Below are 20,991 nucleotides of genomic sequence, written 5' to 3' on the forward strand. Positions count from 1 at the left end.
TTGCTCAATCTATAGCAGTAAATCAAGGTGATCATGCAAAACATTAACCACAGCTGCCTAGTAAAGGTAGTTGAGTATAATGTACAATATTTGCCGTTAAAATGTATTGGGTAAAGTACTTTACAATTGTACTTAAGTACTATGCTTGTGGAAATGTAATTTAATTTGAAAATAATCCTCTCTTAAAATTGTCTTCATGTTACACTATTAATCAGTCTGTGATTCATAGATCAGATTTCTACGTTGTTAATCAAAACGTTGCCTAAATATGACAGAACCGCAGGAAGTAATTCAGCACCAGAAGACAGAATGACAGTAAAAAAGGAAGGGACAGAGGAAAGAGAAGAGAGATGGGGAGAGCGTGAGGGGGTGTAAGGGGAAGACAAGCACTCGTGGGGGTCCCAGCTTTTAAATTATTTAGAGAGACTCACAGCACTCAGTGCCGAGGAGGAGCACTGTCAGGTCAGCTCATTCACTGCAGAGGACTGCACAGAGAGAGGCAGAGTGTATAAAGATAGCATGAGAAGAGGAAGACATTACTGTGGAAGAGTTTGCCTGCATGTGTGCATGCATTTTTACATTTGTTTGTGTATGCATTGTGTGTGTGTGTGTGTATGTGTGTGTGTGTGTGTGTGTGTGTTGTGTGCCAGCTACACATGTTTGTTCTTTGTGTGTGTCGGTAATGAAAATACACAAAATGAAGGAGAAACAGGTCGTTTCCTCCTGGAGCTTTCTGGTTTCTCTTAGTCACCACGGCAACCGCCTCCTCTCTCCATGATGCAGTCCTATTTACTTAGTTTACTCTTCCCCCATCCATCCCTCCGTGCCTCCCACGTTCTTTTGATACCCCTCTCAATTTGCTGAATTCCCTCCTCCCCTCATCATTCAAATCAGTTGTTATATTTTTGTTGTCATCAGGCATCCAACTCTCATCCTCACCTTATAGAAAGGATGTTGAAATGCCCAGAACGGAGTTGCAAGCTTCTCTATGCTAAACACATATTATGTCTACCTGGCAAACCTTCCTTCTTAACTCCTTTCCCCTACCTGCCCAGTCTTTCTTCCCTCCCTATCAGCCTTTCTAAATCATGCATGTTTGACTTTGTGTTTGGGGATTGGAGGTCACTTTGGTGGCCTAGAGGGGAATAACCAAAGAAGGACATTTAATAAAAGATAAGTGAACGGAAAGGAAAAGAAAGAAGAAGAGGTCACACAGGAAAAGGCAAGAACTACCCCTCAAGCTTCTAAATGAAGATTATTCATAGAATAATGATTAAATTAGGCTCAGGCAGTCCTGGAAAAAAGGGTGGTGTGAGGTTACTTTAGCAGGCCCAGACAAGAGCAGACAGGCTCACACCCAGGGTCCAAAAGTAACTTCTTTTGTCCATCAGCCAAATGGCTAGTAAAAGGATTACCATTGTTCGTCAATCCACTTATTTACACTATTTTACCAGCATTTGGCTAGTAGAAGACACTAATTTTAGACCAGTCATACTTCAACACAGATCTATGTTTACAGATTTTGAATGGCCATACCATGATTGTGTTACACTGAATGATAATTTTAGTTTCTAGTTTATTTTCTCAGTAAATTATTTTTTAATGTGGAGTAAAAACGCATTGATACAGCTGATGCATCATATGTTGCTTGATAGAAAAATACATACATTTAAAATTACAAGATCCACAACACCACTGCTGTTTAAATGTTTGGCCTGAGGTTGATAAGAAGATAAAGTTGAGATATGCCATTTCGTTTGGTAAGGTTACTATTGAGCACCAGAGACACTGTCCGTGCCTTAGAGCACTGAATATTATATGGTGATGATGTGTGACTTTGGAAGACACTGGCATCGCTAGCTGATCTGGGGAGCCTCTGAGGTATGCCACATCCGCCCCTCCCGCATCCTCACCCTGCTCATCTGCGCGCCCCCGCCTCTCCAGCGCGTCGCATCGCTGAGCGGTGTTCAGCACGGACAGCCAGCACCGCACGATCCAGCGCACAGTTTACCTGGACCCGCCGAGGTATTTATATTCTCCCCTTTTCGGATGAAAAAAGTGCGGACCGACGGAAAGACTTGACCTCACCATGCCAGGTAGAGAGTGAAAAGAGCTTTGGATCGTTGGGGTCAGGGGAGTTATACTGCGGGTGAGCTTGGAGTGGCCTCTCCATCGCAACACCTTTCGGGCTCGGAGCGCGCTCGGACGCACGTATGATGATGGACGGATGGCCGCTGCTGCTGCTGCTGGCTCTCCTCGCCATTGCGGGAGGTGAGTAACGTGTCGGTCTAACGGCTCCATCGATGCGCTTTTGTGTGCATCGTCACCTTTGTAGGGCCAAAACCATCACGCGTTCGTTAATTCATAGGATCTGAATGGGTTTCCTGAAAGTACTGTGGGAGTGAGTGTGGAACCAAAAGGAATGGTTAGATGCTGAGGAGAGGCAGACGTGGAGAAAATGACTCTTTCATTGCTGTGTCACCATTTTTGTCATGACAGCAGCGATCAGCGCGACGGAATGATGTAGTGGAGAAATATTGCCCACTCCATATATCACATGCGCACACAGTGTAGAAACATGAGCAAATACAATAGCTAACATGATTATCCGTTTACAACCTAAAATCTTTTTTTTTTTTTAAATTTAGGGTATCTTTTAAACTCAGTATGGTGCGTTCAGAGGCCTTACTTTATAAAGTAACACTATGTGGTTAGTATTTTTAGTATTGCTATCACAATGCTGTTAGGGGCTTATTGGTGAGCCTATTTGTTTTAAAGAATATGACACATTTTGCAGACATTTTAAAACATTTAAATCTTTCCTGGGCATTAAATAGCCGCATGAAGTGCACACAGCAGAAATATTTGTAAATGAGCAGGCAACCTACATTAACCTCAAAAAAACTCTGGGCCATAGTGGCATCAGTTATGCTTTCCTCTCACATGAGGGGAGGGGGGGGGAGAGAAATTATGTTATCACCCACTTACTCCCCTCCCTTCTCTCTCTCCCATTAACACTGAGGTCTTGTATTGAGTGGGCAGGTTAATGAGAGACACGTTGAGCAACTTCTACATCCTGTCACCAAAGGACAAATGATGTGTCATTCAGCAGCACAGGAACAGTATAACGTCCTTCACAGATAAATCGTCTTTTTGTCTTTATGCAGGATATGTAGATGTAGATAAACTATGTCTTATTTACAACGCGGTTGTTGCAGTGCAGTAGTAGCAAATTAGGTATGTGTTAAGTGGAAAGCCATTAGGGTGTTAGTGTTGCACATTAGGGACATATTTTACCTCCGTAAATAAGCTGTAATTGGGTGTTAATTTCTGTTTAGGGGGGGATTGCTCAAAGCACATCGGCTGATTGGTTGAATTACGGCTGCCACTGCCTCAATATACCCAATCCATAGTAGTGGCAGGGCAGAGGTCAAGTAAAAAGCATAGCCCCACACATACACACCCACACACACACACACACAAGACACATACACACACACACACACACACACACACACACTCATGCCTGGCCATCTGCCTTGCATTGACTAACTGTGCATTATCACCCATGGCGACAACATGCTCCTGCTTTCTCTCTGACACACATACACTTCCACTCTTTCCGACACAAACACACACGCACATGCATAAACTGAAAGAGAGCTTAACACCACACAGTTCACCCCAAGACATCCAGCGAAGCATTCACAGAGATAGAATACAGTAAAAGATCCCTTTACTGTAAACTCTTTCAAGCTGCCATTTATCAGTTCAAGCACCAACTCAAGACACACACACACACACACACACACACACACACACACACAAAGCAAACACAAGTAATTTTTGTAAAACTGTAATGGTTTTTGTCCTAATAACAATGTTTGAATTGTATTACAAACTTCAAAAACACAGTGATAAAGTGTTTTACAGATATAAGAACACTGAAACATACTGTACGTACAAATTTAAGTAGTACAATTTCAACCATCTTCAGGTTACGTGCAAGGAACAAGCTCTAAAAACTTAAGTCATATTTTAAAAGTAGGGTTAGTTAATGTTTTACATCGTTGGTGATTCAAAGTACAAACATACCAAGTGTTTAACATATACAAAGGCAGACACATTTGAGATAATTAATACTCACAAGAGCACATAACATTCATTAAAAACATAGTGTACAGGAGTAAAATTAGGTCTCTTTGTACAAAATAGAATAATTTAACAAATAAAAAGTCAATAAAAACTACAAATAGAACTACCTAAGAACCAATTACTGGAATAGAAAATGTTCTGTTTATGTTCTTCTAAACTTGCTAAACAATTTTTGGGGTTTTGCAAAGAGATTTGCACACAAGAAAAAATGCTACCAACATGAAATATGACTTAAGGAGCTTCAGAAACAGTTGAGTACTAATGACTCATCTCACCTTAAGGGAGAAAATCTGATTAGCATCATCCTCAGAGACTATAAACTCAATCCACATGGTCGTACGCACACCATGGACATGAACACATTTTTGAGATTTACTACAAAAAAGCTACAAAATGCATAATTGTAAAAATCGCACTTATAAGGGGTGTGGAATTAGAGGGAAAGAATCATAACTGTACACCTCCAGATATACAACAATACTTTCTTAAATAAGACTTTAACATGCACAGAGGTGCACAAAAGGATTCTTACATTCAGTGCCTGTGCTAGGGCGCTCAAGGACATTTCACCACCTGTCTCAGACGCTGCCGCGATGTGGCCGTCCTGTTGTGTGAGGAGGATGTCTCTTGTCATTTCCCCTGCAGGCCATGCATAATAAACAGGTCTGTGGTGCTGAGTTGACCTGATGCGTGGGTTACTGGATATGTAGCATGGAGTACGTCAGTCTCATCACCCAAGGACGTCTAGTGTGCTCGGATTAGTTTTACAGCATCACTTTTATCAGCGGTATCTTATAAAACAGATTTGTTTGACGTGCAGCCAAGTCATCCTCTTTGCATGTATGTCTGGGTGAGTGTATGCATGCGCCATAATCTTTGTCCTCTGCTTTATGAATGCACTTAGTGAATATCAACAAACCATTTTTCTTGGCAGCGCTGCAGTCTAGAAACTTCTGCTCAGTCACTATAGCCTGTCATCACTTTTCTGCTGCACTGTTCCAGCCCACTGATCTCTGCAGCATCTCAACCTGCACATTACAAGCACCCTCCTATTGTTTCTCTCTCTATTTCACTTTCTGTCTTCATCTTGCTCTCTCATTTCCTCTGTCTCTAACTTTTTGGACTGAGTCCCAACACACAGCAGCAACCGGATCCTATCAGTGGAAAGGGGCTCCATCTGTGATAAGAAATGTACCGACAGTCACCAAACACAGGCCTCTATTTGTATTGTGAGAATGTGTGTGATTCTTTATGTAAAACCGCGTGCTCTCATGTGGAATTTGTGCAAGATTCTGTGTGTTTGTGCAAGTTTGTGTGTGTGTGTGTGTGTTTGAACGTAGTGGCAGCACACAGCAGTATGTGGCCCTGGAGATTAGGGGGTTTAATAGAACATTAAACAGTCAAGAAGAAGTGGCAGATAAGAGACATTTGGAAAGTTGAGAGTTTTAATTGTTTAATGTGTATGTGTTTGAAATAAAAAAGTGTGATTTACATTGAGGCAAGGTTGTGCTTATGTTGCTCAGATGGAGGTGTGTAGAAGTGTATTCAAGATAACATAAACCATCCTCTACTGATAAGATGTATAATAAGATACCATGCAATCCCTGAAATACGCACCACTATAGTTGGAACTCATACCGTCTTTCATCAAACCGCTGAGCTCCTTTGGCTGTAAATAGTACAAACCATACTGCATCTCCCCGCTGTGAAGATTTCATAGCTTCTGTGCTTTTCAACTGTAGATTCTTTAGTAGTCTAAAACCAGTTGTCCACAGTGTTTTACTATACCTTTGATATTACACAATATAAAAAAGAAAATTGACCGTTGTATAACATTAAATACAAAACATCATTGAGAACTTTAAGATTTTGACCAGAATCAGAAAAAGAGCTTTGTCGGTCCAAGCTATAGGTAGATACGTTTCTATATTTGGATTATTGCATGGCACCACTGTATGTATTTGTAATAACAGGCCTGACAAAAGTCTCTATAGAGTTTTGTGAGGCCAATTTGTAAGAATAAACTTTGATGATACATTATTGCTAAAAGATTTAAACTACTATGATATCTAAGAAATGAAACTGAGCAGTTACTGCAGCGATCCACAGAGTGCTGTCTCTTAAACTGATCTTTTTTCTCTGCAAGTCTTAATATCTATCAAAATTGTAAATAACTTCATCAGTGATTAATCAGTCAATTAATCTCTCAATTAATTGATCAATTGGTTGATATATATTAAATGTCATAAATATGTATTTATTTTTTGCAAAAACAACCTAGAATCTGATTTTTATAAGGGCATGGTTGTTACGTTAGGTTAGTATAAGTATTATTATTATGGTATTGTTCATAAGAAATGAATTAAGTACAGAAGTGTGGTATATGCATACAGAAAATTTGACCATTCATCATTATTAGTGATGGAAAATGCATGAACTCAACTGGCCCCACTTTTCTTGACTGTGGAGATTGTCGAATTCAGGGACAATAAAGCTTCTTCTGCCCTCAGTTAGTCCACAGTGGGATGGCTTTGTTTTTGGAGTGCTGTGATATTGCGGCTGGATGGAGGATCAATATTAATATCTCATTCATGGGAAGTATGGTGCCAATTGGGTGTTGCCAGTAGATTAATGCATCTCTCCATTATTGATTTAAAAGATTTTAGCATACTGCCAAAAATCTACTTTGGCAGAGCACAGAGCAGAAAGCGAACCTACTTTCCGACCGACCTTTTCTCATTTGAGCAAGCTTATAAATAGAGATCATCGCTGTAATAGTCTAAGCGGGATAATTCAATTTAGCTCTAGCTTTGCCATCATTTTCTCCACATTTGTCTCTACAGCATGTGTGAACAATGGCCCCTATGTTACATTTTTTAACTGCTGTTAAATGTAAGAATGTTGAAGCTATAGCCATTTTCCAAGAATCATGAGTAAGACCCACACTGTGAGGTTGATCAGCACACTAAGATCAAAGGCTTTTAAAAGAAAGAAAAAGAAATGGATATAGTAATGAAGCAATCAAACCCTGAACATGGCTACCATATTGTCTGTTCCTGTGCTGTCACACGTCTGTGTTTGTGTGTGTGTGTGTGTGTGTGTGTGTGTGTGTGTGTTTTTGTATCCATGTACATGGTGGTGTGTAACTTCCCTTGCTCCAGGGTCTAATGGGTGAGCCCTGCTGAAATATTCATAGTGTCACATTAAGTTTGCAATATTTGCACTGGAAAAGCAGAATCCAACCTACCAGCAGCATTACAACTAAGCTCGGCCTTTAGCATGACAGCGTGTCGTATAAAGAGACATTTCAGACTTTGTTTTGTAGCATTGGGAGCTGAGGATGAGAAGGAACATGTTTGTGCAGTGATAAGGCTGGAGTGTGTGTGGATATTTTTATCACTTGCTCTTGAGATAAGAATAAACCAGAAAAGCTCTCTGTTTTGGTCTCTCATTTGTCTCAGTGTCGTACAATATTAGTCTATGCTTTCATTCTGAGCCCATGCATGCACATATTTTAGAGAAAGAAAGCAGAAAATAGGAAGACTCAGAGAGTGGATATGTAAGACAAAACTGCACATTCTTTTTTTAATCCTCATCTCGAGTCAGATTTGCTTCAACAACACACTTTTTTATTCCAGTAAGTGCAGGACTTGATGTGGAAATACATTGAAATAATACTGAAACACTTTATCAGCATATTTCACAATGTTAAAATCCTGCCGGAAAATGTAATATATATATATATGTACATATTTATATATGTAGCTGTTTTCATACTCTTTCCTTGGCCTGTTGAAAGTTATATAATCCTAATGTCAAAGAAAGAAACAGGCCAAAGTTGACAGTGATGATGTTTGAATTGCAATTTGGTACACTTCTTTTGCATCCAATAAAGTGAATCAATTTAGCCTTGGACTTTGTGTTAGCTTCGTTGACTGAGGAGCTTTTCCCTAAACTCACATAATTACTCCTACTCAAACCATGTGATATCAAAGATAAGTGGTTTGTAAGGTACGTTTCAGGTGCTTTGGTCTTTTAAGCAGAGACATTACATTAATTCATTTTTCATTCATTTAAGGGCCCAGATTCTTCAGGAAGTTTGATATAATGTGAGAAAAAAAAAACAAATACAACCCTTCTTACAAACTGTTTTTGCAAAGAAAAACAACTGTGTATCATTTGGAAAAGATTTACAAGACGTTTAACATGACATCTTGTTAGATTGAAAAATAAGCTACCATTATGAGTACGGCTGATGGAAATGTAGGCCTCTTCTGCTTCATCATTGTTTAAGTGAACTGTATTAGCTTTCTGTCTTATCCAACTGTGTTATTGCTTTGGGCTTCTGAGAATAATATACATTACTCATATGGTTCTGGCACAGACAGTAATGTTTATTTCCCTCATGAACATGTGCACACACATAAAACACACACACACACGCACGCACACACACACACACACACACACACTGAAAAAAAAAACACAGGTGCCTGTGCACAATAAACAACCAGAATGCTACATGTATACACACTTGTGCTGACAGGATGTGTATTGATGATGGTGGATTAGCAAGAGTAGGGGCAATAAATGGACAGTGGCTGTCAGCGACGGGGAGATGGAGATAACAGGAAGGATGAGAGCGAGGGAGACAGTCAGGGGAGTGAGGAAAAAATAGGGGCCGGCTCAAATGATGGAAAGACGTTATAAAGAAGATGAGACAGGACGCAGGAAAGAGCAGGAGATTAAAAAGAAAATGAGGGGGAGCGAGAAATTGCATGTTTAGTTTAAGGGGCATAAATAGAGTCCTCATTGATCCAGAGACAGAGGCTATCATTCCTGCTCAGTGAACACAGCAGTGCTACGGGGTGGAAGGTCAAGATCACGGGGGAAATAGAAGGGGAGGACTGGGTGGCAGAGGAGCTCAGACACACATTCAGAGGGAAATGATAAAAAACAGGAAATCAGTTTAGTACATTTAGTAGTATATTTCTCTAGGTTTTTAATTTCCATATTTTTACATCTCTTAAAGAACTAATCCCAACACTTATTGTGTTTATCTCTGTCATGTTTTTTAAAATTGTATTTCCCATCATGTATGAAACACATTTTTTATTCTTTGTCGTTTGTGTCTTATACATAGTATTTAATATCTCGATACAATTGGTAGATCTGCAACTAACTATTTTTACATCATTGCTTAATTGGTTGATTGTTTTACTAAATGATTAATCATTTTTTCCATGAAATGGACATCATCACATCATCACATTTCTTAAGGCCAGAGATGTTGTCTTCAAATATCTTGTTTTTTCCAATCCACAGACCAAACCCCATTAAATGAAATATATTTAATTTACAATGGTATGAAAAGGTAAAAGTCCTCACATTTAAGAAGTTGGAGCTAGGAATAGTTTTGCATTATTTTTTGATAAAATACTTATTTTCTGTCAATTGACTCCCTGATTAGTGTTTAGTTTCATAATCATTGTTTAGTGCATAGACCCCTCTTGAAAATGAAAGGGTTCATCACAATTGTAACCTTAAATAAATACAAAAGTCTGTTTTAATTTATCCCACACTAGCGTTTGTTTACAATATCCTGCAACGTTAATAACAGGTTCAGACACTCCGTTGATACCACACAGTAAGCAGCCTGTGTTTATCTCCAGGGGGAACGTGTGAGGGAATTGTGAGAGGGAATAGATGCAGCAGAAGCGAACAGATGCCAGAGAGGCATGGAGTGAGAAGCGGTAGGTCAAGAGGAAGGGCAGAACAATTGTTTTTCTCCATGAATCAGTCTCTCAATAAAACAACTCCCCTTGTGTGTCCTGTTGCGACAGCCCTACCTAAACTCAACCACACACACAGATATGACTGCAGATGGAGGGATGTCGGACAGGTGAGAGAGAAAGTAGAGAGAGAGAAAGAGAGGAGGGTGGGCAGATGGGGAAAGACGGTGAAAGAGACCTGAGAGATAAAATGATAATAACCCAAAGCTACAAAAGACTGGCAGTTGGAGAGAAGCGCAAAACAGCAGAGGAGAACAGATTGAGACGGAGCAGAGGCACGAAGAGAGTGATAGAGACAGCAAGGATAGCTATAGAGACATTCAGGTTGGTTGACTCATGATTATGATGTCAGATCTTGTAAGAAGTGTGCATGAAACGGTGCTGACGTGCTCGAGTCAGCAGCGATGAGTAATGCCATAGTTCAAAGCCTTCGCATTCTCGATACACATGGATAGGCAGCTGTCAATGCTGGCAGTGAGAGGCAGTGGCCAAACAGACAAACCCCAACAACACCACTGATTCCCTGCCCTTGTATGATGACACTATATGATAAAATAAATCCAAGAGAGCCACAGGTGGCTGCACCATTTTCTTCTCATGATAGATGCAGATGATGATAATGATAATGTGTTCTCATTACAGGCGGCCTCGGGGCAGACACAGAGGAGCGGTTGGTGGAGCATCTCTTGAACCCTGCCCACTACAACAAGCTGATCCGTCCTGCGACGAATGGCTCCGAGCTGGTCACCGTGCAGCTGATGGTGTCGTTGGCCCAGCTCATCAGCGTGGTGAGTGTGCACGTGTCTGGGCTTGTGTGTTTGAATCCGTGTGCACCTTTCCCAGCACGATGAAAATCCAATATGTTACACATCTTTTTTTTTGTTTGTCTTATGCTGACTAATGCTGTTCCTCCTGACCTACTGACTCTGCAAAATGATTTGTATTCAGCTCTCATGGTTAAAGCTGAAAATTAAATTGTTTAATGATGTAAATCCCAAGAAATCTCAAGCCAATCTGATAATCATTTAATCCTTGGGCCGAGGCCTGATCTGTTTCATGGAACTCATTTTGAGATTTCATATTTTTTTTAAAGACTGACCAACATTTAGTGGTGGAGAAGTATTAATATCTTAAACTTAACCCTTGTGTTGTCTTTCCTTTGACTATGAAAATCGTTTTTCCTCTTATCTCAATGTTTTTGTTGCTTTTTACAAAGTTTTTTTTATGTTTATGTTTTAAGTTTTTGTATTTTTTTGTATTTTTGTTTTTTATTTCATCGATTTTGCCGCTTTTTCTAACATTTTTCACCCGCATTTCAACTTAGAGTTTGAAATACGTTGGCAATTAACCTAGCCATGAAAGATGTTTTCAAGATGCATGTTGCAAGCTTGAATTGGACTACAATTCAGGAGATCTGGGCTTTTTGCATCAATGTTATGCCATTTGTTTAAGAAGGAAATCTATCACACAAGTCCATCAGCTTGATGGAAGTCCTGTAATGAATCACTGAGGTAGCCCTTTTATCCTAGTTTATATTGTGTATGTTTTCTTTTTCTGCAGCATGAAAGAGAGCAGGTTATGACCACCAATGTCTGGCTAACACAGGTGAGACTTCCCACTCTTCTCCTAATCTTATTGCCCTAACATATAGTAAACAATCTGACACACATAGAAAAATAAATAAAGACAGAATAATTGTAAAATGTAGACCGAACAAGGAATTCATGGTTTGATTTTGGATGGTTTTACCTGCCAGGTAAATGGAAGTTAATCACATACCACAAGCAACGTGGATGGTAGTGACGAACGCAGACACAGAATAATGCTGATGGTATAAATTATATAATCATGGGCCAACGTATTTATTAAACCAGTAGACCATAGGAAATGAGAAGTGGTCCAGCTTTTGAAGGGGACATGTAAATCCCTGCGTGTTCTATGTTTCACTAGTTGTGGCTGTGCAGATTCTAATCCCGCCTCCACTCATGTGGAGCAGCAGCCCTGAGAACTGACATGACTTGTGAAGTGTCAGAAAGGAAGAAAGACATCAAACAATACATATCCTCCACAACCCCAAATCTGACAGGTGAAATATGAGTTGAAGAGAGTTGAAATGGATGAGCAGGAAACACAGATTCTTTTTTCATACCCAAATCACAAATTGTCAGTCTGTGGTTTCGGATGAGACCTCACACTGTGAGTAATGTGACCCTGACTGAACTGAGCTGTGACCCTCTTCTACATGACTGGCTATTTGTAAGCTTACAGCTGAGGCCTGTAACATGGTAGAACATGTGGGTGTACACATTTACACACACCAACACACACACACACACACATGGTATACAAATGCATCCACCTGCACTCATTGTCAACATTTGTTCTTGTTTTTGGGAGGAGGGAAGGTGTTAGGACAATTTGGATGTAAATGTAGATCTAAATGAAACTTCTCAAACAGCCTTTTGTGTAAAATGTCTGCTGCACTTTTGAAATTAGGTTATTTATAGCTTCATGCATTTTTCTATCTCATGTTGACACACTTGCAAATTCACCTGCACCTGAGCAAGGTAGGATTTATGACATGGAACAGAGCGTAGAATGGCCATCAGTGCTCTATGGATCCCTCGCTATCGGTAAGCATGGGAGCCATAACCAGCTATTCTGAGCCAAACAAACTGTAATGACCATAATGCATCACAGTTACTGCAGATGACCTAGCATGAACATTACAGGTCCAACATGGCCAACCTAGAAGAGCCAGACAGAACTGCTCTTGCAGGTCGCGGAGGCTTCAGTGTGGCAGTGTTAATGACTGACCCACAGCATGCAGAACAAGATAATGCTGTCTTTTACACAAGGTTACCAAGATGTTTGCTAAAGCAAGCACCCACACACACACACACACACACACACGCACAGACACACATGTGCATACACACACACACACACACACAAACACACTCACAGACACACACTAATCATGCTGATTGGTCTGTGTCTGCGTGTGTTTAAAGGACAGGGGTCACGGTTGGCATGAGCGCTTCACTCTCTCTCTCTTTCTTTGGCTTCTAGTTAAAAGTATGATGTAAGCGTGGAGGGACACACAGTACAGGATGTTCCCCAGGCTTGTGATGTGTCATTATGACCACAGATAGACCTCCTCTCTGCTCCTCCCAAGACGTCATCTTTCTGCTGTACTGGCGCATGAGTGATAAAGTATTTTGTTTTTATTGGTCCTCAGGAATGGCAGGACTATCGTCTGACTTGGGTTCCTGAGGAGTTTGATGGGATGTTGAAGGTCAGGCTACCCTCAAAACACATCTGGCTGCCTGACGTGGTGCTCTACAACAAGTGAGTCAATAACTCACCCTCCTGCCATCACATCTGAAGACACATGAAAGCTCATGCATGGATGAATACATGCATTCTCATAAATATGCACAAACAAACCACATATAGTTCTTATATCGAACTGAAGATTTGATCCAGCTGCCACCACTGTACTGTAAGTCACTTTGGATAAGAACATAAAATAAATGCTGGGGGTTTCACTGTGTAATACATGCAGGCCTGCCACATATGACTGAACATGTCCACTGTAATCTTTTCACATCATGCATGCTACATTACATTACTATACAGTACAGAACACTTAAAAGATGGAGTCATCTGCACAACACACCCAGATATGTACAGCTGATGCATACAGTTAACCAAAAAGAAGCCCTTGAACATATTTACACACATCCAAATTCTTCTTTCTTTTGGGTTTGTTATAAAATTTGACGTGTATGTGTTTGAGGTCTCTCCTTCAGTACACAAATTCCTCCCTCGCTGAACAGAAACTTCCACAACACAATTTATCTGCATGCACAGATGCTTGATATGTATCTATGTATTTGCATTCTAATTTAGAAAGTACTTGGATTAATTTATAAGGGAGCCGCAGGGGCAATAGTACTCCAATGCTACAATACTTGGTAATTTGATTAAACACCAATTTAGTATATACACAATACAACTACTGGCTATTTCCAATATTCCCAATTGTTAACCCAGACTTGAGGGTAGGTTAAAATCAATCGTATGGCAACTCTATGCAAAATCACATATGTAAAATAATCCAATTTTATGTTCAATGCCATAACTGTAGTGCATTATTTAACACAAACACACTTTTCAAGAAACAGAAACTTCAGTTAATTCCAATTAGCTTGCATGTCTGAGGGAGGTACGGATGCAGACCACTTGTCTCAATGTAATGGAAACTAAGTGTCAGCCTACAGTATGTAAATCAGCTCATCAGTACAGAGTACAGGGATCTGTCTGGCCTTCTCCTCTTTCCTGGCTTCAGTTCTTACTTTACTAAAGATTAAAAGATCCCTGACCCACAAAGCTCTGGATAAAATGATTTCGCTAATCCCACGAGCCCCAGGTCGACACGCTGTCCTCCCATTTAAACTTCTGGAAACGGCAGTAGTATAAGGCTGCTAATTTGGAGTTAGATTTTGTAATTGAATCTGCAGGAAAATTGGTTGGCAGGTGGGTCATCTGTGTTATGAGTCAAAAATGATAAATTACAATCTTTCATTATGTCTTATCTCATAACATTAACCATCAATGCTTACTTATATTTTAAAAAGCTTACGTTGAATGGAAATTCAATGTGTAGCTTTAATGTCTTCAGTCGACTTCTGACCGAAATTTCAAATTCCAGCTGTTTAACTCGACCCAGTCTGACCTGTGAGCTGTGTTTCCTGTCTAGACTGCATACTCATCCTTTTCCTTGTGTTTGTAGAAGCAGGTTTGTGTGTGACCCTGCTGTCCTGAGACGCCTTACAGCCCCGCAACCTCCACATGCGTGTGTGTGTGTGTGTGTGTGTGTGTGTGTGTGTGTCCTAGAGCTCTTTAATTAAGCCAAATTGCATAATGAGATGCGTCATGTTCCACAGATCATAAGACTCAGGGGAAACATCTAATTTTACTTCATATTTACAAATTTTGTTTTGAACTAATTGATCCCAGAAAGGTTTCTGTTTATGTCTGACACCTTCTTTTTGTCTTTAATCTCCCTTTTCATCACTCTCAAACAAAGTGCTGATGGTGTGTACGAGGTGTCATTCTACTCTAACGCGGTGGTCTCCTACGACGGCAGTATCTTCTGGTTGCCCCCAGCCATCTACAAGTCGGCCTGTAAGATCGAAGTCAAGCACTTCCCCTTTGACCAGCAGAACTGCACGCTGCGCTTCCGCTCCTGGACCTACGACCGCACCGAGATTGATCTGGTGCTCCGCGCTGACGTGGCCAGCATGGACGACTTCACGCCCAGCGGTGAGTGGGACATCATTGCCCTGCCAGGCAGACGAAACGAGAACCCAGCTGACCCCACCTACGTGGACATCACCTACGACTTTATCATTCGCAGGAAGCCTCTTTTTTACACCATCAACCTCATCATCCCGTGTGTTCTCATCACCTCGCTGGCGATCCTGGTCTTCTACCTACCCTCTGACTGTGGAGAGAAGATGACGCTCTGCATCTCCGTGCTGCTGGCTCTCACTGTGTTCCTGCTGCTGATCTCCAAGATTGTCCCGCCCACTTCACTAGACGTCCCTCTCGTGGGGAAGTACCTGATGTTCACCATGGTCCTGGTCACTTTCTCTATCGTCACCAGTGTGTGTGTGCTGAATGTACACCACCGCTCGCCCACCACACACACCATGCCCCCATGGGTTAAACTGGTGTTCCTCAACAAGCTTCCTGCCTTGCTCTTCATGCGCCAGCCCAGGAACAGCTGCGAGCGCCAGCGGTTGCGCCAAAGAAGAAGGGCCCAGGAGCAGAAGGAGGGTGGGCGCAGTGGGGAGGCAGGGGCCTTGATGGTGGGGCTCGGGCTGGGCAACGCTGGCGGGAACGGAGGGGGAACCTCCACAGGGGTGTTCAGCAAGGAAGACAATGACCCTTGTACCTGCTATGTGAACCGGGCGTCTGTTAAACAGTTTGGAGGGGATCTGGGAGGTGCAGGAGGGGGATCCATGGATGGTCTAAACAGGGTGAGGGAGAGCCGGGAAGGGGGCTCTGGAAACCTGCCGCGGGGGAAGCAAGCAGCAGGAGGTCCTGCTCTGACTCAGGCCCTGCTGGCTCAAGCCTGTCCGGGCTTTGAGGAGGCTGTGGAAGGAGTACGCTTCATCGCTAACCACATGAAGAGTGAGGACGATGATCAAAGTGTGAGTATTATATTATCTGTAATAGAGCTGCTTGATTATGGTAAAAATATAATCAAGATCATTTTGGTCAATATTGAAATCACAATAAATTAACACGATTACTCGATGACTTCTGGAAAGATGCTGCAATTAATGAACGTAAACAGTGGAATGAATAAACAGTAAAAAAACAAAACACATACAACTGTGAAATTTGCCTTAATACTTTTCCTGTTTAAGAAAAAATAAGAGTTAACTTGCAAAACGAAATGAGCTAAATAATTGTTTTTCTTGATTATTCTGTTTTTGTGATCATTGGTAGCAGAAATCATAATCATGATTAAATTTTGATTAATGGCCAATCCCTAATCTGTATGTGACCATTGACACCATTACAGTAATAGTCTCTGTTGCTCCCTACCAGAGCCTGACCAGTACTGGACTTTGTAGGGTGATAGTAACCAAAATTAGATAACAAAAGATCATCAGTTATTCATTTTCTTACATATAAAAGATAAATAAAAGATAAATATGCATTTTATGATAGAGTATAGATACAGTACTATAGATACAACTTAACAATACACTCTATAGTCAGAGAGAACAGTAATAGCCAATATAGATTTAGGTATTTAAAGCTGCTCTAGTGAATATCTTTATATTAAGACAGATCAAGTGACTATGTGTATTGCTCATAGTCACTAACCCACATGGAATAATCACTCTCTAGCTTTGCTGTTTTGGTTCACTCTTGCTCCTAGAGACACTAGGCAGCTATCTTCCGCAAAAAAATGAATATTTTTAAACGCTGATTAACCACTGTACGCTGCCTTCCCAGCACCAAACAACAAACAGACACAGTTAGCAACTAGCTGGTCAACTTAGTGGAGCATTTCGCAGAAATAGAGAAAGATATTTCTGGTTTGGTAGAAACCAAAACAAAGCTGAGAGTAAATATTGGACTTAGGTAGCCAGAGACACAAGTGCTAATGTTGACATGACTGCTAGATGTGTACATAGGCAACACGTTAATTATATCAACTTTATAATGCGATTATGTCAATGTTTGTTTACAGCTTTTTGCACTGCGCCCAAGTGGTAAAAACAAATAAAAAAATGAAACATTCAAATTACATTGTTTAACTAGATTCTTAACGTTAAACACAAAATCACAAAATGATGCTGATGCCAATAAATCCTTTATTGCTGCAGTTTAATGGTCTGCAATTTCTTGCCAACACACACTACAATATTATTATATTTATATATCTGTGATAAACAGATTTATATCAAGCTGCCATATTAAAATGAATTATTATCTTGTCTCCATGTGAATAAAATCGTGTAAATTATTTTATGTTATGTGCACATTTAGCTAACCATAAAAAGCATCATGAGCAGCACATATCTGTCCTTTCAGTGCCAAATCAAGTTATAGCGACAATAGAGCGGCACATGGGTCCTGTTTAGTTCTGCAATTTTTGGAACGCATGGGGGATTACACCAGAGCATAAGCAAAGGAGACAGATCTGGTGACGCAATCATAGCTCTCTGAATATTCAACACAGACATGTAATTATAGCAGCGGCATGACGTATGCATAGAGAAAGAGTACAAACGGAGAAGCGCTGGAATACAGGGACAAAGAAAGTGGAGTGAGGGTGGCTTTTTTTTATTGCTTTTCCTTTAGGCATCTTAGAAGATCAGCCTTCTCTCCTAGAATTAAAGAAAAAGACTAATTAACAATCCTCAATAACTGTCCTTCATTGACATGGTTATCATCTCATTGCCATGCCGTCGGCTTTAAAATCCTCTGTCTCCTGGCACAGTGCATGGTGTGACGGCCCACCCCCTCCCCCTCCTCCCCCAGTCATCATCGCAGGGGTTACAGAGTGTCAGCACGCCCCTCTATCTCTCTTCCCTCCATCACTCTCGTCTCTCATGTCCTTCTCAATCTCCTTGACTTGTGTTGGACCTCATCAGAAACATGTTGCAAAACGAGTCTCTGCTCACATTAACCCTTCACCTCCATTAACCTTCAGCATAAGGAAAGGCAAGGGGTAGTTAAAGAATGAGAATGAGAGGTGGGACTCTACTCACTCTAATCTGTTTCTTCACCCCATCCTAAACCCCTTTTGTCCCTCCCCGCCCACAGGTGAGCGAGGACTGGAAGTACGTTGCCATGGTGATCGACCGCCTCTTCCTGTGGATCTTTGTGTTTGTGTGCGTGTCCGGCACATTAGGCATGTTCATGCAACCCCTTTTCCAGAATTACACAGTCAAGACCATCACCAGCTCGCCAGGCTGACCATTGCCAGGCCCAGAACACGCTGACCTGACAGCTCCCCCAACCAATCAGCACAGCAGGACAAGAGCCAGAGGTGGGGGGGGGGGGCAGGTCTGGGATGTATTGTGTCTACTGAACTGGAAACCAAAACTGGAACTGAACAGAAATCACGCCCATTACCTTTATAGTAACATTTTTTGCAACAAACAACTGTTTTTCTTGAATGAAGAAACAGGTAAACACCATCATACTAATACAGTATCTGCAGATTTTTGTCCAGATGTTTAATGGACTGACCTCCCCTTTCTGGTGGAAAGGTCCCTCCCTGCTCTCCTCTTCCGCCAGTCAGGGAGCGAGGATGCTTTGATTCCTTGTCGAACCTTACGCCAGTCTATCAACACTTCTGCTCCGCACTATCGATGCTGACTGCCTAATTGACCCAAGACTTGCCCGCCTTCAACTACGACATTACTCATCCTTAATATTGACTGATGTCAGAGGGAGCTAATCAGAAAGGGAAGGGAGGTTCATATCAAAGTTCTTATACATTTATTTTATTTTTTCAGAAATCCACTACGCCAGTGAACTGATTTAGTATATTTTATCATAGCATAGCGGCTTACCACAATATAGCATTAGAAATATATTACTAAGATTTCTCTATGTGTTAGCTCATGCGAGGTTCTGTTCCTGATAGAGAGGTTATGGTATGTTGTATGATTGTATAGATTAAACAAGAATGTGATATAAACTGTACTACACAGCCTGTGATGCACACACCAACACAACATGTGTACAAGCAACAGATTGTGAAGGAAAAATACATGGAGCGGGAAGAAAAAGCCGGGTTGCATTATTGGATCAAAGGGATAAAGTAATAGATGCATGGACAGGGTTTTGCTTTGAGAGTTGTGCACATTAAATAGAGGACAGCAGCAGCCCGGTGTGCCAGAGGGCCCAGCTGCAGTGACAGGAGTTCAGCTCCAGAGAAACTGAGGAATCTGAGCCAAGATGGTGGATAGGACCTCCTATATGATGGACAGTAGAACATGATTTCCCCAAGATGGAGTATCTAGAGCTCAGTTGAGATGTAGCAAAGATCAGTATTAGAAAAAGGAACATGTAAATCAAATTATATTGATGATGGGAAGGGAATTTTATCATGGAAACTAAGATATTATGCGTGTTTATATGTAATTTCATATTTCAGTATGTAATGTTCAAAGCATACGTGTGTGTGTGTGTGTGTGTGTGTGTGTGTGTGTGTCTGTAGGGATGAAATGTGCGCCCAACACCCCAATGCATTGTCACGTGTCAGATACGATATTAAGAAGAGCATACATGTGTGTCTCCTCCTCCCTTCTATTAATCTCTGGCAACCTCTCTCCAGTTCTCTCTCCTTTATCTGGTCTTCCATGAACAAACACATTTCTGACATACTGTATCGACTCTCATAATTTGTCACAGCAGTTTTCCTTTTCCTCATGGACTGGCTGATTTGTCCACAATCTTCACAGGTTCCCTGGCAACAAAGTGAGAAGCAAAAGGCACGCAGAGAGTGGTGGGGGAATTTCCAGTAGAAACAAGAGAGAAACGACAAGAGGGTCAACACAGTAGCAGTCGCACCAGGCAATAAGTCACAGATGCAAAAACAGAAAAGAAAAGATAGGTAATAGTGCAAATGTTATTGACTTTATAACGATGTTGGAGACTGAATAAAAACTAATAATCTGACCGCAGCAAGCAAAATCCAGATAGTGAGGAGGAATAAAGCAGAACGGGCTGAGACAAAAGACTGTTACTGTTGTTTTCTCCATCGGAAAGCCAATTTAAACCCTGAAAAACTGGTTAATCCTCAGTCACTGTCGTTCGCTGTGGTTTTCCCCAGCTTTTCTTTGGCCAAGTCTCAGCTCAGCTCAGCTCAGTTCTGGATTGGGAGCTGTCTCTCGAGGATGGGATTACCCCGGGATCCCAACAGATCTCGGACAAGTGTGAAAAGCCTATCAGAGACCTGTGAAAACTGTAGTCTGCAGGGCTCCACACAGACAAAGTGCTGCTGTCCACTCTTTTTCTCTATCTTTGACCTTTCCCTTATCCTTCCTTTCTTCTCACTTCCTCTCTAATCATGCTCCCCCCATCTTTCACCCTTCTCCTTCCCGACTCTCAAATCTGCTCCTGTGCACACCTTAACCAGTCCAATAAAGGTTGTAGGTTCAGATTAATCAAAGTATGCGTCTGTGTGGCATGTTTTTTCTCTCAAGCAAGCACACACACATACACACACACACACACAAACACACAAACACACACACAGGCAACCTGTAGTAAATTACTGTATTACCAAAACTTCCCATGAGTCTTACACCACAGGATAGAATGAAAGAAAGGAATATTTCCTGGCTTTCTAATGTTGAGGCTGGCAACTTCCTTTATACATACTCACAAACACACGCATACCTTCACACTCCCGCAGTGCTTTTTTTCTTCTTCTAGGAAACAGGACTTTTGAACAATTGTGGGTGTGGGGCCCGGCCAAGGTCACTTCGTTAATATT

General features: G+C 41.2%; 1 protein-coding gene across 1 annotated transcript; it reads left to right on the forward strand.

The window, feature by feature from the left end:
* Positions 1–1,934: 1,934 nt before the first annotated feature.
* Positions 1,935–20,664, forward strand: chrnb2 (cholinergic receptor, nicotinic, beta 2). Its single transcript, XM_034875065.1, has 6 exons — positions 1,935–2,271; positions 10,590–10,735; positions 11,508–11,552; positions 13,189–13,298; positions 15,043–16,171; positions 18,306–20,664. Exons 1-6 carry the CDS (start codon positions 2,214–2,216, stop codon positions 18,456–18,458), a joined length of 1,641 nt encoding a protein of 546 aa, XP_034730956.1. The 5' UTR covers positions 1,935–2,213; the 3' UTR covers positions 18,459–20,664.
* The last annotated feature ends 327 nt before the right edge of the window (positions 20,665–20,991 follow it).

Source organism: Etheostoma cragini, chromosome 6 (assembly GCF_013103735.1).
Source record: "Etheostoma cragini isolate CJK2018 chromosome 6, CSU_Ecrag_1.0, whole genome shotgun sequence".
In the NCBI taxonomy this organism is placed as follows: domain Eukaryota; kingdom Metazoa; phylum Chordata; class Actinopteri; order Perciformes; family Percidae; genus Etheostoma; species Etheostoma cragini.